At 43.6% G+C, this 13129-nt stretch overlaps 1 protein-coding gene across 1 annotated transcript in view; it reads right to left on the bottom strand.

Annotated features, from left to right (window-relative positions):
• Positions 1-3178: 3178 nt before the first annotated feature.
• Positions 3179-13129, bottom strand: part of ATP2C2 (ATPase secretory pathway Ca2+ transporting 2) — a 132906-nt gene continuing 122955 nt past the window's right edge. Inside the window, exons 23-27 of the mRNA XM_077453414.1 lie at positions 12442-12558; positions 8446-8593; positions 6712-6807; positions 5604-5745; positions 3179-3564 (exon numbers count right to left, since the gene is read on the bottom strand). Of these exons, the coding sequence (XP_077309540.1) occupies positions 3446-3564; positions 5604-5745; positions 6712-6807; positions 8446-8593; positions 12442-12558 (622 nt within the window). The 3' untranslated portion in view covers positions 3179-3445. The remainder of the gene's footprint in view (positions 3565-5603; positions 5746-6711; positions 6808-8445; positions 8594-12441; positions 12559-13129) is intronic.

Genomic DNA, 13129 nt, shown 5'->3' with positions numbered 1-13129 from the left:
CCTCACATATCTGCTGACATGTGCCTTGGCACCGTGTGATTTTGAAAAAGGGTTTGGGAGTTTCTTCCACATTTGTAGCGCTTAGAGAATCCCATTGAAATGAATGGGCTGCCCTACATGTGACCTACATCTTTACATCCTAAAACATGCTAACCTCTGCACCCCAAACCTCCCCAATTCCCCTAACCTTTAACTCTACCTACCTCCTCTGCTCATCATTGCACCCCCCTTCCTTACCTCCATACATCCCCTCCCTGCTCACCTGTGCACCCCAAACTGTAATTCCTTCTCTGCCTACCTCTGCACAACCCACACTGCCCCCCCCCCCCCCCCACTAATTTGCTTACCTTTGCAGAACAGGCTGATGTTTGGCTTAATGACTACATTTGTATGCAGGACTTTCAAGCATGCCCCTTTACCTCCCCAGTGGGCAGCATTCAGTATAGGAGATGGTGGATATAACCTCAGGGGGGCAAAATATACATATGAATACCGCCTTTATTTACATATCAATGCCGCCACCTTCCGCTATTTACATATGAACACCGGTTATTTACATGTAAACACGGGGTTTGCAGGTGAGTCACCCATACACAATAGGGCAGAGCTGGGCAGCATTAGTAGCAGCACTTAACACTGAGATATCGGGACACAGCACAGGACTAAAACCTCAAGAGACAAAGGAATTTAAACTGGGATAGTTGGCAAGTACGAGGCAGCTGTTTTGGGTCCCACAACAATGACAGGGCCCAGGGCAGCTGCCCCTTTTGCCCTGCCTTAAAGACAGCCCTGGCTCCATCCCTGGCATCAGTAGGAGGAATAGTGCCTCATCATAGGTGTCAGTGGAAGGAATTATCCCTTAGTGGTGTCAGTGGGCAGAATAGTGCCCCATCATTGGGTACCAGTGGAAGAAATAGGATACCATTGGGTCCAATTGTTGGTGTCAGTGGAAGGAATAGTGTCCGATGGTTGGGTGTCAGTCCAAAGAATAGGACACCCTTGTTAGTGTCAGTGGAAGGAATAGTGGCCCATTGTTGGTGTGGGTAGGAGAAATACTGTCCCGTCATTGGTGTCAGTGGGAGGAATAGCGATTCGTCGATGTTATGAGTTGAAGGAATGGTGCTCCATTATTGGTATCAGTTGGAGGAAGAGAGCCCCTTTATTGGTGGCTCTGAGGAAGGAGGGGATTCCCTCTCAAAATGCATCACCCATCTGGATGGTCCTCCGGCTTGCTGGAAACTGTCTCTGTAACATGGTTGCTTTGTGGTTATTATGGGCCCCGATATGGTTTCATCAGTGGCGAGTGAGCGACCCATCCATTTTGGGGCGCCACCCCCCTAATCCATGCGCCCGGGCCCTAATCTACATGTAGGGTGTCAGACACATGGATTTCAATGGGGTTTTTTTGTTTTAAAACACATGTTTAGAGCCTGAGGCTTAAATTGGCTTCAAAAAAGGGTGGGCTTGGGGCGCAGAGCACGGATGCCTTGAAACCCTCCCTGTTGTGTGGCATTAGCAAATATGCAGGCCCTGAGACCCGACTGGCCAGGATGTCTTAGGACTTGGAAGGGGGTGATCGCCACCTTCCCATCAGTTTCCCATGAGGGGGCTGTGGCGTTGGTTTACTGCCACTGACTTTCATCATTGTTTTAGGGGTGTATTTCTTGTTATTTTCTATTAAAAGATACCACTATGCACAAGGTGGTGCGGCCCCATTATTGTTGTCAGAGGGAGGGATTGGGCTCCAGGACCAGTTAACCACTTGCCGACTGGCTCCTGTAGATATATGTTGGCAGAATGGCACAGCTGGACAAATTAACGTACCCGTACTTTACTTTGAATTTCCTGCCGTGTGTGCACGCGCCTGCCAAAAGCTCTGTGACCATGCCCACGGTCGTGTCACGGAGCTGAAGAACGGGGCGATGCCGATGTAAACACAGCATCTCCCCGTTCTGCCTAGTGACAGGTCACCGATTGTCTGCTCCCTGTCATCGGAAGCAGCGATCAGTGTCATGTCACTGCTAGCCCACCCCCCACAGTTAGAATCACTTCCCAGGACACACTTAACCCCTCCCCCTAGTGGTTAACCCCTTCACTGCCAGTGACATTTTTACAGTAATCAATGCTATTTTATAGCATTGATCGTTGTATTAATGCCAATGTGTCAAAATTGTCCGATGTGTCCGCCATAGTGTCGCAGTCATGATAAAAATCGCTGATCGTCGCCATTACTAGTAAAAAATAAATTATTAATAAAAATGCCATAAATCTATCCCCTATTTTGTAGACGCTATAACTTTTGCGCAAACCAATCAATAAACGCTTATTGTGATTTTTTTTTTTTTTTTTACAAAAAATATGTAGAAGAATACGTACCGGCCTAAACTGAGGAAAAAAATGCTTTTTTTTATATATTTTTTGGGGATATTTGTTATAGCAAAAAGTAAAAAATAATTTTTTTCTTTTTTTCTAAATTATCACTCTTTTTTTGTTTATAGCGCACAAAAAAAACAAAAATACAAAGAGGTGATCAAATACCACCAAAAGAAAGCTCTATTTGTGGGGGAAAAAAAAGAACGTAAATTTTTTTTGGGAGCCACACCGCACGACCGCGCAATTGTCCGTTAAAACGACATAGTGCTGAATCGCAAAAAGTGCTCTAGTCTTTGGCCGGCAAAATGGTCCGGGGGTTAAGTGGTTAAAGCCAAGATAGGACTGCATCTGGCTCAATGGTCAAGCATATTCATCACCCTGGGAGGATTGTTTGTTAACAGCACACTGCTCTATAAAAGACACAACTTTCAGTAATAATCATGAAATGCAAGAATAATAATAATGTTCAGACCATGAAAACGATTGGATCCCCTTACATTGGTCAGTAGATAAGGATCCCTTTACATTGGTGGTCAGTAGATAAGGATCCCTTTACATTGATGGTCAGTGAATAAGGATCCCTTTACAATTGTGGCCATAACCATTCATGTCAGCATAGTGGTCAGTGCTGCCACCATGAACCAGCAGGTGGCAGCATTGTACCATCAATATAAACCTTTTTCTTATGTGGCCAGTGAGAGCGGCAATTATCATTATTATTATTCTTTTTAAAAAATAAATGATTAGTCTTTATTTTAAAATGAATTGTAAAATACAAAAAAAAAAAAAAAAAAGGAAGAAGAAGAAGAATGCAAGGCTCATTGTCTTATTGGTTGATCGGGAACGCATGACAGTTTTTTGCAAGTCTTCTCTTGTCAGTACTCATGCCTGATAAATGACAAAACTTTCTTTTTTTTTCCATAAAACACAGTAGTGTCGACTTTTACATAAATACGTGTTATAGCGTGGGGCACTTGGCCGAGTGAGGTTGGAGATCACATGATTGGGAGGGCAGGGGCAGGTCACAGTGGCGGTGAAAGGAAAGGGTGATGAGAATACAGACAAGTCCAGGTTATATGTCCTCCTCCAAAACTTTCACTGTCTTCTTCCTGCAGCAGTACTGTTCACAAAACTTTATCAGTTCTGACACGATGAATACAGAGGATGCCAGGCCAGTGAGGAAGAGGAGATCTGTGTAGGGGAAACAAATAGTTTTTTTCAGTGGCAAAAAAAAAAATGACATTGTTCTCTATAGTGGATCTTAACCCAGATATTCCAGGTTGTATATGAATATTGAATCATTGTTGGATGACAGGTTTTAGCCCTTGTTCAGACAGAGATAGAGGGATACAAAGTAACATTGTTTATAAACATAGTATCTCTCTATTTCCCATCTGATCATTGTTTAAAAAAACGTTCCTTTGTATCCATCACCAGTCTGATAAAAGTTTATAAACAATGTTACTTTGTATCGCTCCATCTCCCACCTGAACAATGTTATATTGTTTATAAACATTGATCAGACAGGTGATAGACAGATGCAAAGTAACATGGTTTATAAACATTGTTCAAATGGAAGATGGCAAGATACACGGTTTATAATCAATGTTACATTGTATCTCTCTATCTCCCAACTGGACAATGTAACATTGTTTATAAATATTATTCAGACAGGAGGTAGAGATATAAAGTAACACTGTTTAAAAATATTGTATCTCTCTATCCCCTGCTTGGACAATGTTTATAAACAATGTTACTTTGTATCATTTAATCTCCCATCTGAACAATTTAAAGCGGTTATAAACCACTGGACGTTTTTTTTCTTACCCTGCAAGGCAAAGCCATAATGTACTAGTATGCATCCCATACTAGCACATTATGTTAAACTTACCCTAAAACAAAGCTCTTCCAGTGCCAAGTTGTCAGAGCTGCAGGCACTCCCATCTTCACTCGTCTTGCTTCCAGGTTCGTGGACTCCGATTCTGTGACTGGCTGGAACTGTGATGACGTCACTCCAGCGCATGCGCGCAGGAGCCGCCGTTTACGGCACAGGGCTCTGAAGAAACGGCATGGCTGGACGGACGTTCCTTCAGAGCGCATGTGCCAATGATGTCATTGACTGCATGTACATTAAATATCTCAGTGCCCGTTTAGGAGATATTTACACTACGTATAGGTAAAGCCTTATTATAGGCTTACCTATAGGTAAAAGTTAGTGATAGTAGTACCATTACAAAGTAACACTGTTTATAAACGTTGATCGGACAGGAGACAGAGAGATGCAACGTTTATAAACAATGTTATTTTGTATCTATCTCCACTTCACTGTTACATTGTTCAGGTGGGAGATAGCGAGATACAAAGTAACATTGTTGAGAAGGCAGATGGAAAGACAAAGCAACATTATTTAGAAACATTTTTTAGACAGGAGATAGAGAGATACAAAGTAACAATGGCTATAAACATTATGGTGGCTAAGTGGTTAGCAATAGCAGCACTAGGGTCGTTTGTTCAAATTTCAAACAAGGCACTACCTGCCTGGAGTTGTGCGGGTTTCCTCCAGGTACTCCAAAGACATGCTGAAAGATTAAATGGTTCCTGTCTAAATTGGCCCTAGTATGTGTATGAATGAATGTGAGTTTGGGGCCTTAGTGTGTTAGTGAGAGCAGGGACTGATGTGAATATATATATATATATATATATATATATATATATATATATATATATATATATATATATATATATATATATATATATATATATATATATATATATATAGAGAGAGAGAGAGAGAGAGAGAGAGAGAGAGAGAGAGAGAGAGATTTATTTTATATATATATATATATATATATATATATATATATATATATATATATATATATATATATATATATTATATTATATTATATATATATATATATATATATATATATTATATTATATATATATATATATTATATATTATATTATATATATATATATATATATATATATATATATATATATATATATACACATACACACATACATACATAGATATAGATGTAAAGTACCAATAATGAATAAATAAAAATTGTTCAGACAGGAGATAGAGATATACAAAATAACATTGTTCAGATTGGAGATCGAGAAATACAAAGTAACATTGTTTACAAACATTGATCAGACTGGAGATAGATAGAAAGGAGGTGCACAGAATACACACTGGTCTTATCTCTCCTGTGACTTACCCAGGGCATGCAGGTTCTGAGTCAGGAAAACCTTCTGAAGAGGGGGGATGTAGATGACGGCCATCTGTCCCAGGATGGAGCCGATCACCGAATACCAGAACACCCGATTTTTGAAGAAGCCAATCTCAAAGACCGATTTATGCTGCAGAGAGAGGAATTGGTGTGAATGACCAGGCCACGGAGGAGTGTTTTTTTTTTTTTTTTATCTCAAAGAAGTTTATCAGAAAACAAAACAAATAAAAAAAACTTTACAGCTCACAAATGAACATCAGCGTCTGTCATACATTCCAATTACAGAGAGTATATTAGCACAATGAATTCAGCGACAACAATCACCATCCCGCATTGTATAATTCAGGTAATTCCTCCCCACATACCAATAATATGTGCAGCAATTTAAAATCCCGGACTCTACTATATTCACTCCCCTCCACAGGTACTCCCATTCAACCCCACAACATTGATTAAATCAACAGTCTATCCAGTATGAGATCTATAGGGGAGATGCCTGGGGCATCCAACCAAGGTGACCAGAGTTTATCGAACTTTCCCTGGCGTCCCCTATGTTGGAAAATGGATTTCTCTAACCGTATGGTGTCTCCCATCTGAGCAATCCATTCCTTCAACGTTGGAGGTTCAACGGCCTTCTAATGTCTGATCAGCCTGCAGGCCTGAAACAGGGCCCTGGCTATGGCCTGTTTTGAATTGTCATCCATAGGGATGTCGTCCACTATCCCCGGTTTCGGGTCTATTGGTACGGTAACCTGGAAGACTCTTCTAATGATGGATAGGACCTCCTGTCCAGTACACATGAAGCTTAGGGCACCACTATAACAGATGCATTAGATCTCCCAGAGTGGAAAATGTTTAACAGGATTCGATTTTATCTTTTCCATCCAAAATTGATAGTTCAGTTAAAACCTTTCTATAGTCAAAGCTGTTGTTTTTTTTTTTTTTTTTAACTATTGGGTGGGGAAGGAAAGTATTGGGCACAATGCAGTCTCGGGGTGGAGCTGGTGACGAGGTCTCAACGTTTTGGAGATCCAGTTTGTGGACTGATCCACACAGAACTGAACTATCTATTCCATCTCTATGGGGTATCACTCACCAGAGAGCGGCAGCCCAAGGCGTTAAACATGTCAAAGAAAACAAAGCAGGTGAAGGTCATGGTGGTTGTCCTCGGCGTGACTTTCCCGTCCGGAATCTGGAGGATGGAAAGGAGGCATTACATAAATATTACATCACAGTGCAAATAGAAGACGTTGAGGCACAAGCAAAATCAATAAATGCGGCAGATACTGCAGTGTATGGTGGGTGCTCCATCCAGTGCATAGCGGGTGCTCCAGCCAGTGCATGGCGGGTGCTTCATCCAGTGTATGGCGGAGCTATTTCCAGTGTATGGTGGGTGCTCCATCCAGTGCATGGTGGATGGTGGGGGGGGGGGCTTAAAGTAGAACTATAGGCAACTATACTAATTTTGGATAGAGTGAGTGAGAGTTCTAACACCTGTAATGTTTAGCTTTGCTCTATAGACAAACAGGAAGTGAGAGGAAATCCCTACTAATCTCTTGGGGACCCTAAGGTCACCAGAACTAGTGTCCCTATTGGAAGATTTACCCTCCATTACTTTTCTGGGGACAACCCACAATTTGGGATTTTCTTTTACTTTAATTTCCAATGGTAAACAGGATAAATAAAGAGGGTGAATCGCCTTAATGGGGGTGCACAGACCGCAATAAAAACTGAGGGGTGTTCTAATCCCTATCCAAAACTAAAAGAAAAATTTTGCCTTTACTTATACTGTAACTCAATGTATGGGGGGCCTCATCTAGTGTATGGCGGTGCTCAACTCAGTGCATGGGGGAGGGGGCTCAACTCAGTGTCTTGGGGGCGCTCCACCCTCGTGTATGGTAGTGCTCCATCCAGTGTATGGGGGGCTCCACCCAGTGTACGGCAATGCTCAACTCAGTGTATGGGTTGGGCTCAAATCAATGAATGGGAGGGCTTCACCCCAGTGCATGGTGGTGCTCCATCTATTGTATGGGAGGACTTTACCCCAGTGCATGGTGGTTCTTGATCTATTGTACGGGAGGACTTCACCCCGTTCACGGTGGTGCTCCATCTATTGTATGGGAGGACTTCACCCCGTTCATGGTGGTGCTCCATCTATTATATGGGAGGACTTCACCCCGTTCACGGTGGTGCTCCATCTATTGTATGGGAGGACTTCACCCCAGTGTATTGAGGTGCTCAACTCAATGTATGGGGGGGGGGGGTCCATCCAGTTTATGGTGAAGCTCAACCCAGTGTATGGTGGGGTCAACCCAGTGTAGAAGGAGGGGGTATCCACCAATGCATGGTGGAGCTTCACCCCAGTGTATGGGGAGTGCTTTACCTAGTGGATGTCAGGGCTCCAACCCAGTAAATGAGGGGTATCTACCCTACTGTACGGCAGTGTCTCTCCAGTGTGTGGGGGTGCTCACCAGTGTATGACAGAATTTCTCCCCAGTGTATTGGGGGGTTGGGTTCCACTGTAGCATGTGGTGGAGGTTTCACCCCAGTGTACGGTGGTGCTCCACTTAGTGTTTAGCAGTGCTTCGCATTCATCTGACACTGCGGGGCCAATATGACCCCCTACCAGAACCCCTATAACCTGGAGGTGACAGGGCATGCTGGGACTTTTTTTGCCAAAACTCCACCTGCTGCGATTTACACCATAGGTGGCTGGAACTCCGCTTTAAGTCATTTAGTCCTAAATGCTCTCCACCTCTTAATTGCCACCCATGATCCCCCACACTCTGCAGGATCCTGCCGCCCCCCACGCCCTATCAGCATTCCCGACCTCCTTCCAGAAGACGAAGAGCGTCCCGCTGATGATGATGGCCGCCGACAGCAGGATCTTCAACAGTAAGGTCTTGTTAAGAATGGGTTCCTTGGCGTTCCGCGGAGGCAGCTTGATGGCGTCCTTATCGACCGGCTCCACCCCCAAACTGCACAGACAGAGAGAGATATGAGAAAAAAAAATGGATGGGGAACTACAAGGTTCAGCATGGATTGCCTGCCAACAGCCTGTTGGCACTTGTAGTTCATTAGCCGACAGTAAATACCGGATCAGAACGGTGGTATGGGACATTTGGGATGCTTATGCTTCAGTCTCCAAATTTAAAGAGGACTGGTCACAACTGAGCTCCTTATTAATCAGTCTTAAGCCTCGTACACACAGGCCGAATATCGGGTGGCATCAGCCGGTTCAATAGACAGCGGCGACATTCGGCCCATGTGTACTGCAGCCAGTCCAACAGAAGCTTGGCTGGCTTCTGTCAAAAGGGCATGACCGAGAAAAAGTCTGCTGATCGGCAGGGGGGTGTCCCCTCTTTTAGAACACAATAGCTCAGTGGGGGAGATCGCTGTACTAACATCAGATATTGGGACTCCTTCAGTTTGTTTTTTTCATTCAGCCCACTGGGGGTAACAGGGTAATACCTCCTGCTGAGACATTGTATTCTCCGGGTGGGGGAAGCTGTCCTCACTGGGAGAAGACAGTGATTATTGTTAGCAGATGCTAGCGATAATCGCAAGTAAATCCGGCAGGCTGGTTGTACCCAAATTGATCCATCAACTTGGTACATTCAGCCGGCCCATTAATGGTTCAAATCGTGGCCGGTTCCTGCTCAACCAGATTTGAACCACCTATGGCCGGCCTTACCTAACATTAACCCACAATTACATAGTAAAAAAGTTGCACAGTTACACAATCACATAACTACATAGTGACAGACTTGGTAAGGTTTAAAAGACACAGGTCCATCCATTTCTATGTGTGGGTGTGTGATTGTGTATCCATGAGGACCGTTTCACACCACATGCAGTCCAGTGCATTCTATTTCTACATCAAAAATCGCATGGACAGTAGGTTACATGGATTTCAATGGCAAAGTTCACACCATTGCAGTCTGTTTCAGTGCAGTCAACTAGTAGAACGTGCTAAAAAAAAATTCTGCAAGGAAGTGCACTGGAACAGAGCAAAAATGCACCAAAAACACGCATCTAAATGCATCACATATGCACTGGAATGCATTATAGCAAAAATAAAAAAAACACAACAGAAAAATTTGGGGGGTGTAGGAGAAAAAAATGCAATGGAATGCATTGAAATCACAGGAAAAACAACATGCATGCAGAAATGCATCCAGACTGAATTTCTGTACAGTGAACCAACGCTGAGAGGGCTTGGAGAAGGACAGGAACCCCGTCAAGTTTTAGACCCCTTTCACACCAGGGCGTTTTGCAGGCACTATAGCGTTAGAAATAGCGCCTGCAAAACGCCCTAAAGAAGCTGCACCATTGTGTGTAGTGTGAAAGCCCCGAGGGCTTTCACACTACAGCGGTGCGCTGGCAGGACGTCAGAAAAAAGTCCTGCCAGCAGCTTCTTTGGAGCGGTGAAGGAGCGGTGTGTTTACCGCTCCTCCACCGCTGCTGCCCATTGAAATCAATGGGGCAGCGCTGTAATGCCGCCGGCAAAACGCCGCTATTGCGGCGTATTGCCGGCGGTTTTAACCCTTTCGGGGCCGCTAGCGGGGGGCAAAAGCGCCCCCGCTAGCGGCCGAAATGCGCCGCAAATCCGGCGGTAAAACGCCGCTAAAAATAGCGGCGTTTTACCGCAGACACAAGTTGCGGTGTGGTGTGAAAGGGGTCTTATTGCACATTGTGCAGAGATTTCCTTTCACTTCCTGCCCCACAGACACAACAGGAAGGAGAGGAAATCTCTGTGATATCTGGGGAATTTGGTTTTTAGGTGTCACTGGAAGATTTGTCCTCACTTCCTGTTCTGGTGACAGCTGTAACCTTTTGGATTTCCCAATATTTCCTGTCTCAGTGACACCAGGATAAAATGAGGGGTTAAATCTCCCTATGGACACCAATGATGGGGCACTATTCCTCCCATGGACACCAATGATGGGGCACTATTCCTCCCATGGATACCAATGGTGGGGCACTATTCCTCCCACGGACACCAATGATGGGGCACTATTCCACCCACGGACACCAATGATGGGGCACCATTCCACCCACGGACACCAATGATGGGGCACTATTCCTCCCACGGACACCAATGATGGGGCACTATTCCTCCCACGGACACCAATGATGGGGCACTATTCCTCCCACGGACACCAATGATGGGGCACTATTCCTCCCACGGACACCAATGATGGGGCACTATTCCTCCCACGGACACCAATGATGGGGCACTATTCTTCCCACGGACACCAATGATGGGGCACTATTCCTCCCACGGACACCAATGATGGGGCACTATTCCTCCCACGGACACCAATGATGGGGCACTATTCCTCCCACGGACACCAATGATGGGGCACTATTCCTCCCACGGACACCAATGATGGGGCACTATTCCTCCCACGGACACCAATGATGGGGCACTATTCCTCCCACGGACACCAATGATGGGGCACTATTCCTCCCACAGACACCAATGAATGATGGGGCACTATTCCTCCCACAGACACCAATTCTTTTCACTGACACCAATAATGTGGCACTATTCTTCTCACGGACATCAATGATGGGGCATTGTTACTGATGCCAGGGCAGTTGTAACTCTCTCTGTCACAGTCTGGCCCATCTAAAGCCTGAAAGATCATAAACTGGGTCTTTGTTTAGAAGGTTTGGAGACCACTGCTCTAATTTGCTAGTACATCTAAATCTGCTAATCTAACACTCCCCTGCTCCCACCCTCCCCGACTAACAATGCTGCTGTCCATAAGATGCCTCCCCGTGCTTCTCCATCCAGCGTGGGGGGGGCACTCTAATACAGATGGTGTGTTACTGGCCAGGTCACCAAGTGAAACCAGAGTTGGAAAAAGCAAGTGATGCACCGAAATTTCAGCCGCCAAAAACTATGGGGCTGAAAATAGAGTTGACAGCGGTGTGGAGAAATTTACCGAGATTTTACCTTGCTTATGGTGTGTTTTTCATAGGTCATGTGACTCAAAAAAATGCATCAAAAACGCAACACGGGTGCATTTTTGATGTATTCTTGCTGCGTTTTCAATGCGATTCAATGGGTTGATGCGTTTTAGGTGCGGTTTGCTAAATATGCACCAAAAATGCAGCAAGCAGGATTTTTAACACTGCTTCAAAAGGTGCCAATAAATTCATATTCATGTAAACTCATAATATTAATTTAAAAAGTCAAATACAATTATTTATTAAAAATATATACACATTATATATATATATATATAGATTTTTTATTATTATTAATATATATATATATATATATATATATATATATATATATATATATATATGTTCTAAAAACTGTCCATTTTGGTTTTGGTCCAGAATTTTCATTTCGGGGCACCACTAGAAAAGGACTACTAAAAGAACCGAATGCAGCCAACACCTGTAATATATTATATTTTTGGTTTTGGGTGTAATTCCGCTTTAAGGAATTTCCCTATTCTGTTCAAGAGGGACCTCACCAGAGCTCTCTGCCCTATATGAATCCATCTGATATACCATGAAATATTAATTGTATCCACTATGTGATTTATACATATTCCAGCAATGAAAGCCTGATAGGGGTTCTAATTCTTCTCAATCCCAAAATGTAAGAAAAAATAGAGTTTTGTCTAGAGATGCGCTATGACTGTTCTGCTCACTTAAGAGCCGGGAGACTATGAGCTCCAGAAACTGTCAGACTTCAGGTGATCTCTGACAACCGACTCTCAAGCTGAGGAGTCAGCCTCCTAGAAGTGAATGAAGATGAATGAGAACAGTGCAGGGAAAGGTTTGTATACATGTCTGATACCTCTGTGCTGGCGGTCCATCCATAATGATATTAATCCAGAGGATCTGCATGGCGTTGAGGGGGTTTGGCAGGTTCATGATGGTCGATAAAGTGATCAGACTGAGCGCCGAGATACTCCTGGAGAGACATTCCATAGGATACAATGCATAAACACAACACTGGCTCTGTGATATTTCTCAAATCTGTCTCACAATTTCATACACAGCGCAATCACCATTTATGCTGAACAGCTTCTGTGAGACAATCACTGAAAGGACAAACTATATGCAAGCCATATTGTAAGGGAATCAGTAAGGACACACATAGGGGTCTGTTTATTTAAAAAAATAAAATAAATTAAAAAAAAAAAAACAATGTTTGGACGAACGTGAAAAAAGTTTTTCCATCCTTGTCGAATTCTGGCTGTATTCTTCCTACTATAGAGATTTCCTGTGATTGTCGGCTCCATCTAAGGGCCATAATGCAGTATTTTTCTGATTGAGATCTTCCAGAAATACCACCACATTATGGCCACTAGATGGAGCCGACAATCGCAGGTAATTTTATTAGAAAAATACAGGCAGAATGGACGGATGAATTTCTTATAAATCTTTTGGTTACACTCTCACGGCTTTCTATAGAAGATTACGTTCAGAACATTCGGTGTGCATAAAGTGGACATGTCACTTCTTACACATCACTTTTCAAT

This window comes from Lithobates pipiens, unplaced genomic scaffold (assembly GCF_037356315.1).
Source record: "Lithobates pipiens isolate NorthernLeopardFrog02 unplaced genomic scaffold, aLitPip1_a1.2 Scaffold_10, whole genome shotgun sequence".
NCBI lineage: Eukaryota > Metazoa > Chordata > Amphibia > Anura > Ranidae > Lithobates > Lithobates pipiens.
This window is presented reverse-complemented; position numbering and strand designations above follow the sequence as displayed.